Here is a 24691-nt window from a genome sequence, read left to right on the forward strand (position 1 = left end):
GACTCATTCGGCGGGGGATCTTCATCCCTCTCTGCAGTCCCTGAAGCTGACAGCTTGGGTGCTCCAATTCCTATCATAGCCAGGTTTCATAACCTCTCCAATGAGATGAAACAGATCCTGTTATCTTCTCATAAATCTTCTACTACGAAGCTATATCTTAGCAAATGGAAACAATTTTCGATATGGGCCTCTAAAAATAATATTGATCCTTACCAAGCCCCTATGGCCTCCATTTTAGAGTTCTTGACTATGATTTTTAACAAAGGAGCTGCAGCAACAACTGCTCATGTTCTATTGGATGCTATTTCTAATTTTCATCTTGGATTTCAAGGGTTGAATAACATGTCTCAAGTTATCCATAGCCTTTCTCAAAGGGACTTTTCATATTAGACCGCCTGTGAAATCTCCCTATTCTCCACGGAATTTATATTTTATGCTTTCCCCACATAATTCTTCCACCATTTGAACCAACGTCCTCTTGTGACCTCAAATTTTTGTCATGGAAGACCATCTTTCTGATAGCTATTATGTCTGCCTGCAGAGTGTCAGAGCTTCAGGCTTTATCCATCAAGCCTCCCTATTTGATATTCCATGCTGACAGAGTCTCACTTAGAACAAACCCCTCGTTCTTGCCCACAGTTTGCACTGAAACCAATCTTAACCAAATTATTGATTTGCCAGTCTTCCTCCCCAACCATTCAAACAATTTAAAGTATATACTGCACAAACGATGTTCACAGACAGCTCAGATTTTATTTGGACAGAACAAAAGATTTCAGAAAATCAGACCAGCTTTTTATCTAATTTTCAGACTCCAGGAAGGGGAGACCAGTGGCTAAAACAACTCTTTCTAAATAGTTATCTGATTGCATCACCTTTGCCTATTCAGCTGCAAATATGCCTTTACAGCATAAAATTAAATCTCACTCAACCAGAGCAGTTTCTACATCTGCTTTTTCTGCCAGACTTCATATTGATAACATTTGTGCAGAAGCCACTTGGTTAAAACCTCATACCTTTATCACTCATTACAAAGTTGACAAGGCCTCCAAGGATAGGGCCTCCTTTAGCTCCATGATCCTGAGAAATATACTCCCGTGAGCCACCCGAGATTGATGGTGCTTGGGACACTACACATCAGTAAAGAATGAACGGCGAGATTAAACAACTTCACATAAAGAAGTTATGTACATACCATAATGTTCCATGTGAGTTGTTCATCTCGCCTTCATTCTTACGTCCCTCCCTCCTACTCCTTCCTCCTGGGCTGTTAGATGACAGAGATGCTGGATCCATCCTGGTTGCTCAATTCTTCTATTCCTTTCTCTTGGGAGTGAAAGAATGACATATGGTATTATACGCAGCAAACAAGATCTGAGGTAATTCTAGGTGCATCATGGGATAGGGACTTGGCCTCGAACTATTTGAAGACCTCAAGCTTTGCAACTGGCCGTATTGGAGCCGTGGGATCGGCTCGGAACCAATCAGTAAAGAATGAGGGCGAGATGAACAACTCACATGGAACATTATGGTAAATACATAATGAGAAGTTATGTACCTACCATAACGTTCCATGTTAGTTGTCTTCTCTCGCCTTCTTTCTTGCTTGATGGGTTCGGAGCCGATCCTCGGCTCCGACTCGGCACTTACTAAGCTCGAGAGTCACTTTTACCAGCTCGAGGCAGCCCCATATCCCATGATGCAAGGCGGTAAGTACCCAGATCTCGTTTGTTGTCCATAGGCAATAACACCTAGCATAAAAAAACTTCCCAAAAGGAAGAAGGCAGAGAAAAAGCCTGAAGGATGGGTTAGGAAGACCAGAACTGAATGGTCTTAAGAAGCATTCTTCCATGTAGAGAGAAAAGGGTCTGTCCAGGCCAGGGGGAAGGAGGGAGGGTCGCAAGAAAAAAGGCGAGAGAAGACAACTAACATGGAACGTTATGGTAGGTACATAACTTCTCAATGTTAAGTTGTCAATCTCGCCTTCATTCTTGCTTGATGGGACCGCGTCCCTAGCACCTCTATCCTGGGTGGCTCAATGGAACAGACTCTTGAGAACTGTAGAGCCAAAACTGGCTCTGTCCCTGGAGGCCAAATCCAATTTGTAATGAGAAACAAAGGTATGAGGAGTGGCCCAAGTGGCTGCTGCACAAATAGTGTCTAATGGAAGTCTAGTTTGAAAAGCTGTGGAAGTGGCTAAGCTTCTGGTTGAATGAGCTTTAGGTTTCGAGCACAGCTGTTTTCCCCTGAGCTGATAAATTTAAGAGATGACAGAAGAAAGCCATCTAGATGAGGTCACTTTTGAGACGGGAAGGCCTTTTTTGTTATCAGCATAAGAAACAAAGAGCTGATCGGATTTCCTGAATTGTTTTGTTCTGTCCAAATAATATCTGAGTTGGCGGTGAACATCAAGATAATGTAACTTTTGTTCCGATCGGTTTGAGTAGTTTGGGAAAAATACAGGAAGGTCAATAGACTGATTCAAATTACTCTTTGAGGCGACCTTAGGCAAAAAGGTCGGATTAGTTCCCAATGATACTCTGTCTTTGTGGAAGACCAAATAGGGGGGACGAACAGAGAGAGCATGAAGTTCAGATACCCTCCTAGCCGATGTAATAGCAACCAGGAATAAAGTTTTCCACGAAAGAAATTTCAGGGAACATGAATCAGCTGGCTCGAAGGGAGGAAGAATCAATGATGTCAGCACTAAATTTAGGTCCCATTGAGGAGGAGGACTCCTGATTGGAGGTTTCAGGAGAAAAATTCCTTTTAAGAAGGCTCTACAAAGCCTGTGGGACATAATGTTGTGATCTGCGAACCCGACATGAAAGTTCGAGATAGCAGCCAACTGAACTTTGACCGTGGAAGAAGAAGAGCCCGCGTGAAAGACTTCCGCTAAGAAATCCAAAACTGCTTGTACTGGAGCAGTAAAGGGATCAATATTTTTAGCTTTTGCCCAACAAGAAAAGCGTTTCCATTTGCTGGTATAAATCCTTCTAGTAGAGGATTTTAGGGAAGCTACTACGATGTCCCTAACAGGATTAGAGATCATAGGAAGTCTGGCTAAGGAAGGAAGTGGAGCAACCATGCTGTGAGGTTGAGAGAAGGGATAGACCGGTGCAGCTGACCCGATTGGTGAATCAGAAGGTCTGGTACTGGGTCCAGATGCCACGGCTGCACCAAAAGGTGACGGTGGAGGAACGGAAACCAAATCTGTCGAGGCCAATAGGGAGCAATGAGAATCATTTTGGCTCTCAAAACGGTGGCTTTCTGGAGTACTTGTGGAATCAGCGGAAAGGGAGGAAAGGCATAAAGAAGTCCCTGCGGCCAATCCTGGGTTACAGCGTCTCTGGGGGGATGGCCTGGCAGTGGGAAGAGCGAAAAGAAGTCTGGGCATTTGCTGTTTTGGGGAGTAACAAAAAGATCGCAACATGGGCGGCCCCATTCTAGAAAAATCTCCTCCACTATAGATTGTTTGAGAAACCACTCGTGAGGCATGAGAATAGCTCTGCTCAATCGGTCCGCTAAAATGTTGGTTTTCCCAGGGATATGCGTTACTACCAGAAACCGATGACAGGAGATCGCCCATTGCCAAAGTCTGAGAGCTTCTCGACACAAGGGGTAGGACTTGGTTCTGCCCTGTTTGTTGATATACCATACTACAGACATGTTGTCTGTGTGAACTGCAATTGTTCCCAAGGGAAGAAAGTCGTTGAGGGCTTGCAACGTTAAAAGCACTGCTCTTATCTCTAGGACATTTATGTGCAGGTGGTATTCGAACGGTTGCCACGTCCCATGAACCATCCTGCCCTGATAATGACCCCCCCACCCGATCAGGGAGGCGTCCGTAGTGACAGTGGCTACCGGGGCCGGGGGTACAAAGGGTCTGCCTTGGTGAATCTGGGGAGAAGTAATCCACCATGAAAGATGATTCCTGCAAATTTGTGTCACCAATATTTGGTGACGCATTGGAAGTTGTTGGTAAGACCACTGAGTAAACAACATCCACTGAAGCAGGCGCATGTAGAAGCGAGCCAGGGGAAGAAGAGTAATGGCCGCAGCCATGAGGCCCAACACCTTTAGAACCATTCTGGCCTGTACTTTTTTGCTGGCTAGGATTATCCTCACGTGACTTTGTATATCTGAGATTCTTTGGTCTGTGAGGGTTGCTGACATCCGAACAGTGTTTAAGTTTGCGCCTATGAAAGTAATAGACTGGCAGGGCAATAAGGAGGATTTTTCGTAGTTGATCGAAATTCCCAATTGAGTGCAAAGATTTATTGTGTAATCCCTGGCTTGAAGAAGTTGATGCCTGGTGGTGGCTGAAAGGAGCCAGTCGTCGAGATACGGAAACACCTGGAATCCTTGACGTCTCAGGTGAGCCGTGACCACTGCCATACATTTGGTGAACAGCTGTAGTGAGACCAAAGGGCAGGGCACTGAATTGGAAATGACTGGACCCCAGCCGAAAGCGGAGAAACCTTCTGGAGCGTCTGTGAATTTTTATGTGATAGTACGCGTCCTGAAGATCTATTGAGCACATCCAGTTGCCCTTCTCTAGGAAGGGCAAAATTGACTGAAGTGTGACCATTCAAATCTTGTCTTTCTCACAGACTTGTTGAGTCTGCTGAGATCCAATATTGGTCTCCAGTCTCCCGTCTTTTTGGGGACCAAAAAGAATCTTGAGTAGATTCCGGGCTCTGAATGGTCTATTGTAACTGGCTGAATGGCTCTTTTTTGTAGAAGTTTTAATACTTCTAACTCTGCAACTTCCCTTAGACCGGGTGGTACATCTGGAAGGGAATTTGTGTGAGAGAAGGGACTTTCCTCGAAAGGAATTTTGTAACCCTCGGATATGATCGACTGTACCCATCTGTCTTGAGTGAGGGAACGCCAGGCTTCTGGGTACAGCGATAGTCTTCCCCCGACTGCCTCCAAGGATGGACAGTCGGGCAACATCTCAGGGATGTTGAAAGGGCTTGTCAGAGAGAGACTCTCTGCTTCCCTGGTTCTGTGGACCCCCTCTACCTCTAGGGCGGCGTCTGTTGTTATTACCCCCTCTGCCTCTAGGGGCAAACTGACCACGTGTATCCGGCGTGACTCCTTGGGACTTGCGGAACCACATCTTTCCACCCTTCTGTCCTTTAGGGTAAGGTCTAGAAGGGGTGGAAAAACGGACCCCTATGGGAGAAAGAGTCTTGCCGTCCTGTTCACACCTGGTCAATGTATCCTTCACTTGAGGGCCGAACAAAGCCGACCCATCAAAGGGAGAATTTGTGAAGGACGCCTTAAAGGGATCTGCAAAATTACAGAGCCGCATCCAGGCTTGGCGTCTAAGAGCCACCCCTGTACCTGCAGCTCTACTCGCTCCATCTGCTGCATATGATATCAGTCGCATGGAGGAGTTAGCTATAGAATTAAGGATTCCTAGCTGAGAAGCAATTTTTTCTTGAGTCCCTGCAGCTGTAGGATCCTGTACTACTTCACCTAGTTCCTTAAGGATGTCCCTTTGGAGTCTGGTGAAGTGACATAAATAGTTCAGCGAGCGCATAGCAAAGGTCGCTGAAGAGAACATCCGCTTACCATACCTATCCATGGTCCTAGAATCCTTATTAGGAGGATGGACAGGTACGGAAGGATCTGCAAGTTCCTTCTTAGTGGCAGCCGCCACCACCATGGCATCAACAGGGACACCTTTTGTAAGGAATTGCTTGTCCGAAGGGGAAGTAATAAATTTAGACGGCCTCCTAGGAACTGGCTCTACAGAGTCAGGAGCAGTCCAAGCCTTTCGAGCAATAACTTCCATAAGGGGGTCGAAAGGCGGAGACACCCAGGAGGTGGAGGGCCGAGATCCAAACGCCTCTAGGTATACAGACTCATCCTCAGAGGGATTTGTGGAGGGCCAGTTTCCCGTCTGTTTTAGGAGTTCTAGGATGTCTGAAAAGGAGACATCCTCAGAGGGGGATCTTGGGGATCCCTCCTACTCATCTAAGTCTGTATCTGAAGTGATAGACTCAGGGGAGTCTAGGTGTTTCCTCTTACAAGTCCTCTTGCGCGGAGGATCTCCTGACTGATCAGGAGAATCCTCGGAAGAGGGGGTTATTCCCAGTGGGGAAACCTGAGGCGGAGGATTTCTGGGTCCGGGAGCAAGAGAGATGGCAGAGATATCGACAGGCACTGTAGAGGGAGGAGCTAAGGGAATAGACTGCTGGCTGAGCCCAGTGGCCAGCACACTCTTCATCACCTCGAAGGCCCCCAGGAGGTCCAAGAGAACCCGTTCGAAGAAACCGGAACTCCAGGACCCACCGAAAGGGAAGGCTCCGAGGCAGATGTCGGAGCCGAGCTCACCAAGGCCGAGGCTCCAAGGGGAAGAGCGGGGTCGGACAAGGGTCCGATGCCACTCACCCCCTCGGAGGAGACCAGGGAAGCCCGACCACCGAATCCCTCTAAGGAAGGTCTCGAAGAGGAGATAAGAGTAGAAGCAGAGGGTGCAGAGGGGGGGGGGGGTATCCGCCCCTCAGCCATAGCAGAAACTATACCCGAAGACTCCAGCTCCAAACTCTGAGGTAGAGTCGAAGGAGGAACTTCAAGAGGGTGTGGACTAATAGTCGTCTGTTGAGACGGACTATGCAGCATCTGGGCCAGTGCCTGTGATTTCAATAATCTACTGACCACCCTCTCTAAATCATGGTCTGAAAGCCTGGATGACCTAGATGATCGGCTCCGATGGCTCCGCACCGAGAGGAGAGGCGAGGCCGGAGCCGAGAGTATCGGTTCCAAGGAAGGGGACCTGGACCTCTTCCTCGAAGGAACCATTGGAGCCGAAGAAACCATAGATGCAGTCAGAGCCGAGGACTTTTCGGCTCCGACAGAAAGCCTCGATGCATCGGCTCCAGCCGGAGCCAATACAGACATAACTGTAACGATGTCGGAGCCGGTCGGCGCCGACACCGAAGCCTGAGCCACATGGTGGTCGGAGCCAGTCGGAGCCGACACCGATGTGACTATAACAGTCTCGGCACCGATAGCCATCGGTGCCAAAGGTTTTAGCAAACCAGGATCGGCTCCAGCCGGAGCCGATCTCGACTCCGAAGGAGTCGGAACCGAGGCCGCAGGCTTGGACACAGTAGCCTGGGCCTTGGAAGACTTTGAAGTCTTGCTTGGAGCCGATTTAGCCGGAGAGCCCTCCGGTTTAAGGAGACCCCTTAAAATCAATTTATTTCTTCTCTCCTGCAGGACTCTCTGGCTAAAGGAATGACAAATCGCACAGGAGTCCTGCAGGTGGAGAGGTCCCAGGCAATATAAACAAGAAGTGTGACCGTCTGTCAGAGACATCTTCTGACAGCACGAGTCACACTTCTTGAAGCCTGAGACCCTCTGTTCTTTAGACATAGTGCTTAAACACTACACACACAGTCCCGAACCAGACAAACTAAGGTTAAAGAATTTAGAATAAAAACTCTCACACACACACCCTGACAGGGGGGGATGGGAGGGAATTAAGGCCTGACTAAAAAAGTAAAGAAGGAAATAAAAAGTTAGTCAGAAAAAGCCTCACAATTATCTAAAAACATAGAATTTTTAGAAAAAAAGAGAAATTTCTCTGATTGGGGGCTAAAAATTAGTAATAATAATCACTTACCAGGAGCTGGTAAAAGGAGGACCTCATCAGCGAAGCGGCAAACGAGATCTGGGTACTTACCGCCTTGCATCATGGGATATGGGGCTGCCTCGAGCTGGTAAAAGTGACTCTCGAGCTTAGCAAGTGCCGAGTCGGAGCCGAGGATCGGCTCCGAACCCATCAAGCAAGAATGAAGGCGAGATTGACAACTTAACATCATCTTTTTTAAGGAGGATAGCAGTACCCTGGGGGTAGTGTGTGTAGATAAAACACTGCAATTAGGTAAGTTGACAACAGCTCCAGCTACATTTTGTTCATTTGAACTTTGACATTTTCGACAAAAGAGTTTTAAAATTTGACTCAGTTACAATTTCAACACAAGTCTTTCATACCCGTAATCTCTCTTCTGCTTTGGAAGTTGTCAGGTTGCCTTTCGTTACCAGTGTCCAAAATGCCGTATTATACAGGTTATTGATATGACCTAGGAAGAGCAAGCCACACATTAACTGATCACCAATGACAAAGAAAGCAGATGTCCACATAGCTAGATTAACAGCAATGCTATTTACCTCCCTCTTTCTAACCTCAAATATACAGTTAATGACCTATATTATACTCTTATGTAACAAGGAAGCACTATCAGGGGAAAAAATGCTGCTTTCAGAGAAATAGTTGCAGAAATTAAACAGAGTTTACTGTGACGTTTGCAATCTGATTATCCTTCGATGGCACCCTATACCATAAAGGCTGACAGCAAAATCGAATACTGTCAACTGGTATTTGTACCCTCACATGACATGGGTGGCATTAGTCATATATACAGTTCATGTGCTAATTTCTACCTTGGCTTCTACTATGACAGCAGTAGCTACTACAAGGTGCATTTCAGAAAGTAATTTGCTTGGGTAAATAACATGATACTCTGCTTAGAGGAGTATATGGCAGATGACTGAACTACACTGATGCAGTGGCTGAATAAGGCCTCAACAAGTGCCACACAACAGACAAACAGACACTCTGCAGCACCCTGTTACAAAACTTCTTTGCTGTGCTACTTAAGATGACATGTTGGTTTGAGCCATGGTGTTTAGTGTTCTCTCACATTCTCCCTCACCATCAGACTGATATACAAAATCACTGTAAACGGCACTCATCAGCTGTCTCTGGTATTTTACCTGCAAGGTATTTAACAAGGAATAGGCTACAGTCTGTTGAAGTGCACAAGTATCAAAAGAGTGAATCACTGCTGGCACTTTGAAAACAAACTTACTTGTACAAGACATGCATTGAGGCCCAGACAATCGAAAAAGGAAAACAATTTATTTTTCCAACTGCTTGAACAAAACTCAAAGTTCCTACAGATCAAATGTGTCTGAATACTGGCACTGTTAGGAGAAAGGATTTTTCGTAATTTAATGTGTAGAATTAGAGGCAGGGGCACCATCAGGATTAGGGTTAGCACTCATGAATAAGGTGGGTAAAGGTACTTTGCCCGCCTTCACACCTTAAATATTCATGTTGTTAACCCTACATATTAACTTACAAAAAAACCTTTCTCCAAAAGTACCACTATACAAGACTCTGTCTCACACATACACACACACACACATGGCTACACTACTAAATCTACCCCCTCATCTAGTCCTTACCCCCAACCCTAACCAAAAACACTTGCACATACACTCAACTAAATCTATCCCCTTACCTACCCTTACTCTAACCCCAACATCCAACCAGTCATACACAAACACTCCCACCATTCCCACTTACCTTATATACAGTCAAAGTTCCAGCATTCAACAAAAAAAGCATTTGAGATAAAGGCCTTGGCCATGTACTTCCCAATCTGAACACACAACTGAACAAATTGCTATTTGTATTTGACTGTTTGAGCAAACAGTGTAAGAATTGGAACATTTTTCTTTCTTCCTTTGCCGCTCTGGTATTTTTTCCCTCATTTTTTCTGGTAAAGAGTGCAAAGTATGATTTTGTCAAGAACCTCCAAAATACAGGTAGTGTTTCATTTTGACCTAAAACACAGTAGCTGTGTGCGGCCTCATCAAGTATTCCAATAAAAAAATCAGCACTATAAAATGGTGAAACCAAGAAATACTATAGAAACTCTCAAACACAGGATATACTAACATGAAAAAGGCAAAGGACTTCAATAATCTGGTTAGAGGCTGCATACAAAACTAAATTATATTCATAAATAACTGCTTAAATTTAAGTTGTTGACCAACATTCAATAACTAGGTTTTAATTTACTGTGTGACAATTTTAAACCAATTTTGTAATGAACCTAAAATGATGCACCTGGAAGTACACTGACTCTTGGCATTGCAGTGAAACATAAAATATAATATATATTGCAGTGAAACAGACACAATGTGGCTCCTATTTATTTTAGTTCTATAAAAACAAAGGTGGCTTCAAGATGTGCTAATTTATGTATATTTGACTGTTCAAAAGAAACTTTCATATACATGCTCTATGAGCTGAACTAACAGTCAAGAGTTCAAATTCACATAAAAGGAAGTACAACAGTAAGTTACCATATGTACCTCCTGAGATGAAACAAGTGAATGGCCAGCCTCATACAAAAATATTTAGAAATGCTAACAGAAAAGTTCAAGTGACCAAACACACATGCTTGGTCAGAAATGTCTTCTAAAGTTGGCAGTCAACAAGGTCATCTTTAAAAATATCTTTCTCAGAGCTTCTCCTTGTACACAAAGGTGTTCCATAATGTTTCATACAGAGTCCTGTCCTGTACACCCCTTTTTCTACTCACTTCTGGAGCAACTCTGACAATATTCATTATCCTTCCATGAGCAGTTGAAAATCTAATGCCATGCTGTTTTGCAGCAATAAACTCTATGACTTTCAAAAGCCCATTCTTAACATCTACCTGGGCAGCTGTCCAGCTGAGGTGGATGACTTGTGTATCTGGGGTACAACTGCAGTGCTCTTTACAATCCAAATGAGTTCAAACCAGAATACAGAAAAATGAATCAAAAATTTGGGGATGGCTATATCACCTTAACTCTTCTTTCATCTCATTCCTGCTGTGCTCTTAAGTTTATTAATTCTGCCTAGACACCTCCTTCTAGTTCTGCTTCTTCCTTAACTGGTAGGCTGGAAGCCGCTAACAAAGACTGTAAATGGTGTGAAAGCTGAACTTCTGCCCCTGCTACTCTGCACTAAAACTATTTGGGTAGTCAAAATTTGAAAGCAAGTTAAAAAAAAGTCTTTAGTCTTTGCTTTTAAACTTAATTAGAATCACAACAAGCCTTCCAAATGCAATTTCCATCCAAGAGGCTTCAGCTCATGACCTCTAATCCCCATAATTCCCTCAACAAGCCACTCAAAAGAAAAGATTTTAGTGGAGCACTTTTTATTGTTACTACAGCTCATGTGTGGAATGTTCAGCTCTCCAGTATCAGAAAAAAATGTAAACATACATAAATTTAAAAACGACATACAAAATTATGATTCCTGAAAAAAAAAATACCTTGCCATTCTGTGTTATTACTAAGTCCTCCATTACCTTTTTGTTCCCACTTAATTACATTTCTCAACCACTGCCTAGGGCTCCAGTTTGCCAGTCAAACACACAAAGCAGATCATTTCTCCCACCTTCCTTTCACAATTCTAAATCTTCTTCCCCCCACAAGTCTTCTCCACTTTTTGCTCCTCCATACCACTACTCCTCTATTATTTTTATCTTTTGGACGTTATATTTTTAGTGATGTTAAACAGTTTATGTAAACAATGGGTTCCTTTAAGTGCCCATTAACAAACACTAGTTATTCCACTGCTAACCTGTAAATGTTGTCTTTGCTATCTGTACTATTCTGTTACTTCACCATTATTATCAGCCCCCTTATTCCCATTTATCTGTATTGGGTCAGATTGTTGTGTCAACTCTCAGTTCAATGCCACTCTCCTACCTTCGATAGTCATACCTGACTTTCGCAGGTCTTCTCTCTCATAATTCATCTATTTTTTGCTGGATGCCCTTGTTTCCTTTCTTCCTGTCTGTCCCAAATCATCTTCACAAGATCGTCTTCTGCTTTTCTGTACATGTGCCCAAGACATCATAACCTGCTCTCTCTGACTTTCTCTGCAATTGGAGCTAATCTGGATTCTGCACTAATGTCCTCATTTCTTATTCTGTCTCATAGTATGCACCACTGTCTTATACACCTTATTTTTCAGCTTCTTAAGCATTCTTCTGTCATACACTACCCCTGACATTCTTGTGCCATTTGGCTACAGCCCCTCTGATTCTATGCTTTCATCACTACATTCAGACTTTTCTTGTCCTCAACCATTCCTCCCAGACACCTAAATCTTTTAAGTTGTTCCAATACTTTCCCTTCTATCTCAGTTCTCTGCTTCTTCTCATTATCCTCATTTGCTGCTATAACAATTCTCTTATCTCTACTCAGTTTCAACATATCTGCCTTCAGTTTTGCATTCCATTCCCTTATCCTTTGCTGAACTTCATGCTCTAGTCTGCATGTAATGCCACATAATCTGCATACAGCAATTTTGTTGATCTGTCCCCTCTGACCAGTTTGCTAATGCAGTCCATCACCAGTATAAGCACCAGTGGGCTCAGAGTTGAACTCTTATGCACACCAACTCCCAATGGGAATTTCTCTGCGAGTCCGAACACTGTACTCGAGCAACTGTATCCTTGTATGTAGCCTGCACTAATTTTACAAATGTTTCTACGACTTCGAACTTCACAGGACCACCCAAATCAGCTTTCTTGGGACCTTCTCATATGCTTGTCATATGCTTTCACCAAGTCTACAAATGCCTAGTTGGACTCTCTGTTCATCTCTAGCAGCTTCTTCAGCAATCTGTCTCACTGTAAACATCAAGTTAGTTGTGCTGCATCCTGATCTGAATCCAAACTGCTAATCTAGGGTGGACTCCCCCTCATCCTCTTTCATCATAGGTTGTGTCAGGAGCAGTACAGCTTCTGTGGGGTTTTCTTCATCTGACTATCTTCTTTATCTCTCTGTCTTTGCCTTGAAACCTCATAAGAGTTTCTTTATGCCATCTACTCAGCAACTTTTCAGAAGCTGCTAGAGAGCGTCTGATCCCTTATTTGCAACTGCAACTCTTCTATTAGCCTCTCTGTTAGACAACCAGTTTTCCTTCTTAACCTGGTCCGTCTTTTCCATCTACCACTTTTTTCCTGCACTCCTCCCCTCTTTTGATGACTTCCTGGATTTCTGCATTCCACCCTGGATTTCTGCATTCCACCACCAACTTTTCTTATGGACTTTGCTTCCACAGCTAGCTCTGCCACATATCTGTACTATAGTCTGTATACATGCTTTTTTGAGGAGCTGTCATTCTTCAGATTCCACCTATTTCTTCTTCCTGAGGCACTAGCGCCCCCAGTAATTCCTTACACTCCTGTGCTCTCTCCAGTAAACTTCCAGGTCTTCAGTCTAACTTCTGTTGACTTTACAGCCTTCTCTGATCACTGCTTGCAGCAGATAGTTTGACTGTTAACTGGTTACATCAATTAATAGTCAGTAACAGTGATCTGTTATGTACATCACCATCATCAACAACCTCCTTTTTCCCATTTTTTACATGGGGTCAGGGTGTCATGTTAACGGTCACCCCCTCTCTCGATTAAATGCTACCCTCCTGCCCTTTTCGACAATCATGCCTGAATGTCACAGAGCTTCTCTAACACAATCCATCCACCTCTTTGCTGAACACCCTCACTTCCTCTTACCTTCTTCCAGTCTGTCCCACATCTTCTTTACCAGATTGTCTTCTGCCTTTGATCTGTTCTCATTGATCTTTTCTGCAATTGAAGCTACTTCGGCTTCTGCTCTTATGTCCTCATTTCTTCATCTGTCCCACTGTGTGTATCCTACCACCTGTCTCAGGCACTTCATTTCCATCACCTCTAGCTTCCTCATCTGCTTTGCCTTCAGTGCCCACACTACTGTACCATACAGTAGTACTGGTCGCACCACTGTTTTGTGCACCTGACTTTTCAGCTTCTGAGGCATTCTTCTGTCATACACTACACCTGATATTCTACACCATTTGGCTACAGCCCCTCTGATTCTAGCTTTGACCACTTCATTCATACTTCCCTTCTTTTCAATAACACCTCCCAGATACCTGAAGCTATTAACCTGTTTCACTATCTTCCCTTCTATCTCAGTTTTCAGCTTCTTCCGATTTCCCCAATTTGCTGACATTACCACTGTTTTATCTGTACTTCGTTTCATCCCATGTGTCTTCAGTTTGGCATTCCATTCCCCTATCCTTTGATGAAGTTCCTGCTCAGAGTCTGCCTATAATGCCACATCATCTGCATATAGCAACTTTGTTGATCTTTCCCCTCAGACAGGTTTGCTAATGTAGTCCATCAGCACCAACAGTAGTGGGTTCAGAGCTGAACCCTGATGTACACCCACTCCCAATGGAACCCCTCTGCGAGACCAAACACTCTTCGTACATGAGTCACTGGGTACTTGTACACAGCAAACACTAATTCTACCAATGTTTCTGGAACTTCGAACCACTGCAGTACTGTCAAAATCATCTTTCTTGGGGACCTTGTCATATGTTTTTTCTCCAAGCCTAGGAATGCCCAGTTGGACTCTTTCCTCATCTTTAGCTTCTTCTCAACTGTCTCACTGCAAACATTGGGTCAGTTGTGCTGCATCATAATCTGAATCCGAACTACTCATCTATCTTACTTTCACAGTCACCCTCTCCAAAAAGTTCATGCAGTGTGACAGGAGTTTGATACCTCTGTACTGCCCACACTTGTAGATGCCCCCTTTGTTCTCGCACACTGGCTTGTTCTCCAGTCATCTGGAATAAGCTTTGTCTCCACACTGCTAAGAGTACCCTCAGGAGCCATTTCTCCTCTGTCTCACCCAGCATCTTTATCATATCTGCTGTGACCTCAACTGAGCTTGCTGCTTTCCCGGATTTTATTTTCCTTAGTGCTATTTTTACTTCTTCGAAGGCGGGCTCCAATTCTTCTCTCATCGTAGGCTGTGTATGGGATGCTGCAGCTTCTGTGGGGTCTTCTTCATTTAGAAACTGCTGGAAGTACTCCTTCCATCTGCCTCTGATGTCCTGTGGACTGGTGAGCAGGCTGTTAGCATCCCTTATGAAGAGCATCTGACTATCTTCTTTATCTTTCTGTCTTTGCCTTGCAACCTGATATAGTTTCTTTGTGCCACCTATTAAGTCACTTTCTAGAAGCTGGTAGAGTGCCTCCAATGCCCAATTGTTTGCTACTGCAACTCCTTTCTTAGCTTCTTTGTTAGCCAACCAGTATTCCTTCCAAGCATGGGTGGATAACAGTAAGTTCACCCCAGGGGTCCCCAACTATGTCTCTCTTGGACAGGGGGTGATAGGTGCTAATCGTGGAAATAAGGTTAACACTTGGCTAGGCTCGTAAGGGCTCTAGGGTCATTACCCTAGTAATCTCCTATGATCCTGGTTAGTCTTTTCTCTTTCTCACTTTTTCCTGCACTCCTTCTTTCCTTTGATAACTTCCTGGACTTCTGCATTCCACCACCAGCTTTCTTTTTGTACCTTATTTCCATATCTGGCTTGGCCACATATCTGTTCTGCAGTCCTCACACACGCTGTTTTAAGGCACTGCCATTCTTCTTCAACTCCATCTACTTCCTCCTCTTTTTGGGGTGCTAGAGCCCTGAGCAATTCCTTAAACTGTTGTACATTCTCTCCAGTCAACTTCTAGGTCTTCAGCCTGGTCTCAGTTGACCTTAGAGCCTTCTCTGACCACTGCCTGCAGCTGATTGTGGTAACAAGTGGTTTACGCTGTGGGCCAACCATTTCACTGGGAATGACTTTGCAATCACCAATTTTACCCTAGTGCCCTTTCCTTACTAAGAGGAAATCTACCTGAATTGCAAGTTGGCCACTCTTGTATGGGATCTTGTGATGGCCTCTTTTTCTAAACTATGTTGGCTACTATTAAGCCATTTGCCAGACTGAAGTTTAGAATGGCCTCTCCTTTTGTCCCACACATGTGGACCCAGGCAGTCCTCATATTCTGTTCCATCTGTCCCAATATGTGCATTCAAGTCACCCATTATCAACATCAATTCATGTAGGTCCTGCAACTGCTGTGGAGCATAAGCTGAGATTATGAATACTGCCCTATCATTAGGCTGGAGTCTGACTGCAATGAGTCTATCTAATTCTGATGACATCTCTCACTGCCTTCTGAAGGCCGTCTCCCACCAAAATTCCGACGCCATTTCTAACCTGTCCTCCACCAGAGTAGTAGACTCTGGATTCCATGCCAAGTGGCTTTGCTGCACTGCCCTTCCATCTTGTCTCTTGGATACACAGGTTGTCCAGCCTCCTCTGTACCATCATGTCATCCACTTCCAAGCTCTGTCCTGTCAATGAACCTACACTGAGTGTGGCAACTCTTAGTTCATGTTTGGCAGGTTGACTGGTTCTACTTCCAGCTTTTGCTCAACAGAGCTATCCCAAGTAACCCAGGCTGTGCAACTGGATGTCAGCCAACCAGTAGCTTACTGATCCAGGGCTGCTGGGCTTCATGGTGGGCACACACTAGCTAATAAGGACATATACACCCACCCACTGTTAGCATGGGTCCCTGACATAGGTTAGAGTAGGCTGGGTCTTCAACCACTTATCACTGGTAACTACTTATGCCCATTTGTCAACATAACCGAATCACCTAGAGTCATATTTTACACCAACTGGCTAGCCCTGCCACAGCATGCAGTCTGTGATCCATGTACTCCTTTCCCGAGGATACTGTGCACCACAGTAGATGCCTAAAGCTGTTGGTCTATACAACTCTTCCCCCTACAGTGCCCCATGTAGAGTCTGTGCTGCTGTCCACAGCTCCATTCATTGATGAGTTTGACATAGAAATACTCAGCATGTTTTTCAGAAATGGGAGGAACCCACAGAGACACAGGGGAGAACATGCAAAGTCCAGAGTGGAACTGGCCGGAGGTCAGATCAAACCTTGTGCATGGGAGGCAAAGACCTTCTTAATCATTATGCCAACTGGTCTCCAGTGCACATTATTTTTTCTGAGGCATTACTCCATGGCCTCCAATGAAAAGAGCACATTCAAACATCTTGATTATCAGTAAATAAGTATACATTTGTTATCAAATGCTTAGAGAGGAGTCTTAACTAAAATTTAGACCCAAAGTTACTGTTTCATAAAGACGTATACAGACGTGTAAGGCAGTCGTAGCACAAACACCTCCACAGAACTATTCTTAAACAAGCTCTACATGCAACAGTTCATTTGAACTCATAATGATATTTGAAAGAGGATGTCAGACCCTACTAGTGGATAAATACAATTCAAGTACAATTCAGAAAGCTAGTGGTTCCTAGGCCACACACATAGTACATCACCTAATCTATTAGAAGTTTGAATTCCATAGGTTCATACGCAACTACTAGGCTAGCTGCTTTTGCAGGCTATCTTAAACCCAACCAATTCCCCCTTCATTTTTTTTTTCTCAAATTAATTTACCTCATTTGGCCAGAGATTATTCTTACCCATCCCATGGTCATTAATTATATATAACCCCTAAAGAGAAGAACAAACATCATGCCAGAGATAATTTGAGGAGACCCATGCATAGGATAAAGCATTTAGGAGCTGCCTCTGTCCATTAGTAGTACAGAGGGGCAATCTTGGGATAATTTTTCTGTTTCCAATCCACAGATCCAAGTTGCACTTGAATATTGCAAGGGATGAACATTGTTTTATCTGCATGGACAGTCTATTCCAGACCAGTGATATCCTCTCAGAGATACCAGTTGCTCCATACCATTCTGCTGATGTTGCAGAAGAAATTCATATCCCTAGACAGAGTATGTCAGATGCCATTTGACTTGATGATGTGGAGTACATCCATTAATACTGGGTCAGATGATGCCTTGTATGCCAGACACGTCACCTCCTAGCAGTATGTAGGATACAGAATACAGTGAAGGGCATTGAGATGGTCCATGTAGAATATTGCTTCATGATATTTCAATTGTAACCAATGAAAAGAAAAAAGTAGGACAAAAACCCTACTGAACTATACGCATAATAATTACAATAAATAACATTTGCCATCCCTTTAACCTAAGATATTCAAAATCGCTTCCGCATGGCATTCCCAATCAAAACTATAAGCATAAAGCTGGAAATATACTTTGCAGGAGAAGAAAACCCAGTTACAAGCTTAGTGTAAATAAAATTAGCCTAAATGATGGTTGTATCGTTGCTCTAATCCCTCTTCTTTCTCCAACCATTCTTTAATACAATCCGATTTCTTCCTGTATAAATCAACATTATCCATTACAGTGATGCTTTACTTCTAATTTATAAAGACTCATTAATAAGGTCTTCAATTCCTGTGATGCGGGATGTACCTTCCCTTTCCATTTTTTTGGTCATACATTTTTTAGCTAAAATCAAAATAATGTTACAAGCCGCCCACTGAAGTTTCAATAACTGCTGTGAACTGGAAACTCCAACAATGGACTCGGATAAATAAAGTGTAAATGTGACCTTACTTATCAACCGTAATATCGTCTGGAGTTTATCCTTACACATGAGTAACATGGGACAGTCACAGAAAATGTGCAACCAATCAGCTACCTCTGACACAAAAGCTCTCCAACATTATCTTTGTGCAGAGGGAAGTATTCTAGTTTTGCTGGGGTGTAGAACTATTTGAATTGACACTGCCAACCAAAGAAGCATAATTTTGTAGATCTGGTATCTTACCCTTGGTATTTGTAAATGTTTTTCCCAATGGCATAAAGACAGTCGGACTAAGTTCTCTCTCTCCAAAAGTCGTCTATATTTGTTTGCTGCCTTCTATTTCAGTCCCTGCAAGATACTATACGCTTTGCTTATTGATCTCCTACTTAGATATTCACTGCAGAAGTCTACCACCCAGTGGACCAACAAGGGATAGTCTACTAAAAGGAAATTAACAAGACTGAGAGTTCCCACATCAGTTTACAACTGATTATATACAGGCACATACCTATTGTCTAAATGAAACTTCTCCATAAATTGTGAGAAAGATGGAGCTACCCCCTCTACCAACCAAGTCCAATATCACAGATTAGAGGTATTTTCCAACACACTATAAATGTATGGCAGTAGCCTTCAACAAGAATGGGATAAAGAAATCAGTGATAAGTCCTTCCATTATGTTCCCAGTTTCTGCTCTGTTAAAGTGCAGTCAAGGGTATACAAAAGACCTTGACAAAACAGTGGAAACTTGCTAATTTTTGAGGACCTCAACCATGAGTATTTTATAAAATTGGAAGGCTTCCCCCAACATATGCCATAAAGTCCCTTTCCAGCCACAGTCAGAGGCCTCCAACATTAACTGAATGCAATTCTTAAGTTTAACCACTTTTGTATATGTCATAAGGTCAAGAAGACTATGCCCCCAAATTAATCTAGTCAATTTTATGTTGGCCTTCCTCCCACAGGAGGCAACCCTTGAGCAATATAAAAAAAATACAGGTAAAATAAACCAGTTTAATGCTTGGACCTCCTGTAATATATTCAGTCTGAGCCTCCGCCAGTCTTCCAGTGGATGTCAGACGGATTTTAAAACAATCCTAGCCTTCACATGACTCAAGCTCATACAAATTATCTTCTGAATCCAGTTCCTGGGGAAGGATACTGCTTGATGAAAATATTGGCTTCAGTAGAAATGTAAATTTAACTTCCACTGACTCTCAAGTCTCTCATAGCTGAATGTTATCGTATGGGACAAAAGCATGTGATCTGAGAGATTCAAAGGACCATAATGTAGTGATTTAATACTATAGCTACATTACTTAGCAATTAAAATTTTATCAGTTCTAGAATAAAGATTGTACCTGCATGACAAATGTGTATTTAGCCTATTTGATCACTTTAATTCATTGTGTGAATCACTCATACCAAAAATTCTAAACATTTAACCAAAGACCTTTCTAATGAAGATATTCTTTATAGATGTGGGTCAGAGCTAACCTCTTTTAGGAAACAAATGGTGTTCCAACCCCCCCCCCCCGACTGTTAATCCCTCATGGAAACTTACCTACTCCCTAACCAATCTACAGGCAGTTTCAGAGGATGTGCTTGATGGAAAATGAGTTGAATTAACAGTAAAAAGATTTCCACTTAGAAACCCCTTGAGCCCAGCAATCCTCCCCTCACGGTCAATCAGACAAGTTGAGCCAGATGTTCAAGAACTACACTTTTAGGAATTAAAATATTGTTCTCCTTCCTCTGCCAGTGGGATAAGAAGAAAATACTCCTGCAGCATACCTTTGTAATATGGTCTTGTGTTATGGTGCACTAAGATGGGTCTTGTAAAAGTATTACATGATGGCAGGAATTCCTAAGTACTGTAAGCATCCTTGCCCTTTTTACCAGATTAGAGAGACCATTTACATTCCAAGAAATTAAGCTGACTTATCCCATAGTAGTTTAGAACTGTAATTTCCTAAAAGTTCCCTCACGTATCTCACCCCTTAAAACAACATGTAGAATTAGTATCCTCCGTGTGGAGCCCCAGTAATTATAAATTGCTAATGTAAGCATACGGCATGCAGGAAGTGTATGGACGAGACAACAATCCTTTGTCATAACTGGTGTTAAACAAAATGAAATAACAGCAGCTAAAAAACCTACAGTAATATTTACAAGCTAACCAAAAGCACACTCCCAAAGAGAGTTAGAAATCCTTTTTAGAGCAACAAAACATAACACCCATACTCACTAATGGGAGTTTGCAAGTCAACCATGCATCACCTGTGCCTTGTGACATTTAATCAGAAGCAGCTCCCTCCCACACACACTTTTTCATTATTAACCATTAGCCCAACATTTCAATAAAAAAAAAAACAAAGATAGTATATTCCTACAATGTCCAGATCCTTCTTATGCTGGAAGATTTATCTTCAGTTCTGTCATACATTTACTAATGTATCTGTGAACAGATACAGACTGTCTAGACTCCGGCATCTTGCTCACATATTCAGTGGTGGCAAACACCAAAGACCATTCAGTGTATTGCAGGCAATACAGGCAATGCATTATAGGATCTGCAAATGAAATACAAGAACAGTGTAAACTCAGTCACCTCTCTAGCATTTAAACAATTTAGAAGGCTCCCTTAACCCAGAACACCTGTCATAAGGGGAAAAAAAACAATTAGAGTATCCAAGGCCCCCTCCATAGTCACCCCCAGTATCAGCTCCCATTCCTTCTTCCATCAGAGGTGGCAGTCATCTGCCAGAATCATTTGTTGTCGGTCTAGACTGGGCTAGAAAGGCTGCCCATCTGCCTGTTGACCATTCACCTTTTAAATAAAAGTAACGGCATCAAAGCTTTGTGCAACTCCCTTTTAGGGAAATTTACTCTTGGGGCCCTCCATGGTTCGCAAGTTTGACATTTCTAGCAACTGAGAGTCTACTGGTGCAGTCAAAGATTAGGCCAGTTTCTCCCTCACTACTGAAGTAGAGAAAAAAGAATGCGAGCCCCCTTGAAGCCATATCTTCAGTGTTGCTGGGTACAATAATCGGAACATGCATTTATTTAGTCTTCAGATTCTAATCGTGGGTTGAAAGGCTGCACATAAGTAGGTACTAGGCTATCTGTCCGAGGGCATTTATAAGCCTAGCCAGAGTGTGTTGGCTTTCGCTGCCCCATCGATTAACTGAGCCTCTGTCAAGCACAGCCAATGAAGTGATCCCAGGTGTGTATTTTCTGTTACCCATCCACTCGTCAAGGCTTCTCTTGAAGAGTGTTAGTGAGGGGCTTTGCCTAATGTAGTTAGGAATTTTGTTCCAAAGCACGGGGAGTCTCTGTGACAGAACATGCTGGAGAGATAGATTCCTATTTTTTGTTGTGTCGAGGTTTAGCTCACTAGAGCGCGTGGCTCGCAGTGACTTGAATTTCTTTAGGTGGAGCATGTCCATCAATTCTGAGTTGGATATGGCTTTGTAAGCCAGGCAGAGATCACCTATGAGTAAGCGATATGCCACTGAGTACAGCCGGAGTTTTTTCAGTCGGGCTGCATAGGACATATGTTTGAGGCCAGTAATCCTCTTAGTGAGGTGCTTTTGTCCAGCTGTTGGAAGTGTCTTGTGAGGTACATCCCAAATGGGGCATTGTACTCTATGATGTGTCTGATGAGTGACGAGTAGAGGGGCAATATAACCTCTCTATTTCTAGATGCGAACCCCTTAGTAATTAGATGGGCCACATAGAAGGATTTCCTAATTACTTTGGCAATATGATTGTCAAAAGAGAGATTACTATCTACCTGGATCCCCAGATCTCTTATTACCTCTACTGTATTAAGGGGGCTGCTGCCTATGTGGTAATTCGTGGGTGTTTTGTTTTTCCCCAAACGGGATGACTATGCATTTTTTGGCATTTAGCTGGAGGCCATGACTTTGACACCAGGCGTCTGTCTCAGTAAGGCCTTTTTGAAGGATGTCCGTGTCAGCCGGAGAGTCAATTATGGCTCCCAGTTTGCAATCACTGGCGAACTTGGTTAGCCATAGTCCTCCTGTGTTTGCCTGTACTTCTGAGAAATATATGCTGAACAGTAGGGGTCCCAGAACCGAGCCCAGTGGGACACCACTTGTGACTGGTTTAGAGTCAGACCTGGAGCCCGCTATTCTTACCGTGCGAGTTCTCTCTGTAAGCCAGTTGGCAACCCATCTTGTGACATAGAGGTTTATGTTCAGGCTGGTGAGTTTTTCTATAATACCAGAGTGAGGAATGGTGTCGAACGCCTTGGCGAGATCAAGGTAGGCTGTGTGAAATACCTTCCCTTCATCTATGGCCTTGGTGACTGTCTCGAAGAAGTCAACCAGGTTTAGTAGGCATGATCTGCCCTTAACAAAGCCTAAATGGGTCGGGTCAAGTGTTTGGAAGTTCCTAATGTATTTGTTAATGAGTTCCATGATGATGTGCTCCATAGCCTTGCAGACCAGGCTTATGGGGTGATAGTTACCAGGGTCAGTTGTGGCCCCTCCTTTGTGGAGCGGAATAACCATTGCTGTGCGCCATTCTATGGGCATGTAGCCTGTGGAGAAGCTGAGGTTGAACAGCGTGTTTAGGTGGGGCGTTAGTTCGTTCTGTAGTTCGTGCAAGATGCAGCCTGGGACACTATCTGGCCCCATTGATGCTGTGTTTTTGGCTTTTGAAAAGGCTGTTTTCACCTGTGCTTCTATGATTTCTGGGACACTACACTTCCGGTATTGTTGTGGGCCCTTTTGAAGGCGAGAGGGAGGTGAAGTTTGCACTGAATCTATCTGCCAGGATTTTGGCAATATCAGTAGGTTCAGTATAATTTGTGCCATTTTGCACTAGCTCAGAGCATATCTGTGAGTTGCCACTTAGATTCTTGACATAGCTAAAGAAGGCTTTGTGGTTATCTTTTGAATCCTTGGCTATTTCTTTCGAAGTTAGTCTTGGATGATTTTATGAGGGACCTTAGTTTCTTACCGATACTGATTAGGGATGTCTTTCCTTCCTGGGATTTGCTTTTTTCCCCCCAAGTTTCCTCCTTCTGCTGTATAACCTGTTTATGGCAGGGGTCCTCCAGACTGGTTTCCTTCTCTTAGGGGAGTGAGTCTTGGTCTTGCTAGGGATGGCACGATCCATGCATCCTTGTAGGTGCTCAGAGGGCAATTGTAAAGGATTCTGCATCTTGGGCAGTGTTATCCTTTAGCCTGGGGGCTGTGAAATTTACCACCTCTGCCTTAAGTAAGGTGAAGTTTGTTTTAGAAAAGTTTTTCACTGTGGTTTCCTTGGTTGGGGGTGGTGGTGGGGTGTGGACATCCAGGGTGATTAGTTTATGGTCCGATCTAACCAGTGATGGGTTGACCTCCGGTACAGAACACCTGTCGCCCATGTTGGTGATGACCAGGTCCAATATGTTGTGGCCTCTGGTAGGGGAGTTTACCAGCTGATCCAGGGCATTTGAGTTGATAAATTCCAGGAAGTGCTGAGCCTGGGAGTTTGTACTAGTAGTTTTCCCAGTTAATGGTAGGGTAACTGAAATCGCCCAATATCAGGGTGTTTGGTAGGACCTTCATGTTTTCCACTGTCTCCAGAAAGGCGGAGTGGTGGTCCTGGATCATGGATGGTGATCTGTAGCAGGCCACAATTTACACTGCAGATTTGCCCGATGCTAGTTGCACATGGATGATCTCAGAGGTATCAAGCAGAACCACTAACCTGGAGGTGCGAGTATCCTTGATGAATATGGATACACCCCCTCCTTTTGTGTTCCGGTCCGTGTTCTGTGGCCGAAATGTGTGGTATGAGTTGTAGCCCAGTAGTGCTAGAGTGCTCTCTGGAGCCTTGAACCAGGTTTCAGTTACTGCACAGATGTCGACGTTCTCCATAATTAGGAGTGCTTTGAGCGCAAGCATTTTGAGATTTAAACTCCTGGCATTGAGTAGCATAACCCTCATTTTTTTTTTTACTTGTGCTGTTTACGGTGGTGGGTTTGAATTTTGAGCCTTGCCTAAAAAAGGCACTAAGGGGGCAGCAAGAGCTTTGGCCAGTATTCGAAAACCAAGGGGTGACAGGTGCAAGCCGTCTCTTGTGAAGCAACGCGGCTTATCAAGCATGTCATCCCAGGCTGACAGACACTGGGATCCCCTTTGAATGACACCAGAAGCTTAGCCAATTGTTGAAATTGGTAATTTTTTCTTTATACTGAGGTATCATTCTTGGTGAGGGCAGGATGCTACTCAGGGTCATACCCGCCTGGGCTACATGATCAGAGAGCTCTTCCATGTCTCTTTTCATGTAGTCCAGGGAGGTACATCTCAGGTCATTCACACCAACATGAACAATGACAGAGTCATATTTGTACTTGTTCTGGAGTGATCCGAGTGCTTGTATGTGGCAGATTCTGGCTCCCGATAGGCAGCTAACAGTAACCTTCTCCTTGTTCAGCCTAGTGAGTGGGGTGTCAGTGTGCCTGACTATTGAGT

The 24691-nt window shown here is 43.7% G+C and overlaps 1 protein-coding gene across 2 annotated transcripts in view; it reads right to left on the minus strand.

Annotated features, from left to right (window-relative positions):
- Positions 1 to 24691, minus strand: part of THG1L (tRNA-histidine guanylyltransferase 1 like) — a 469543-nt gene that overhangs the window by 174626 nt on the left and 270226 nt on the right. For both annotated transcript variants that reach the window (XM_044069327.1, XM_044069328.1), the window contains exon 5: positions 8014 to 8102. In XM_044069327.1, coding sequence (XP_043925262.1) covers positions 8014 to 8102 — 89 coding nt within the window. The remainder of the gene's footprint in view (positions 1 to 8013; positions 8103 to 24691) is intronic.

Source organism: Protopterus annectens, chromosome 4.part0 (assembly GCF_019279795.1).
Source record: "Protopterus annectens isolate FY-2018-M chromosome 4.part0, PAN1.0, whole genome shotgun sequence".
NCBI classification, from domain to species: domain Eukaryota; kingdom Metazoa; phylum Chordata; order Ceratodontiformes; family Protopteridae; genus Protopterus; species Protopterus annectens.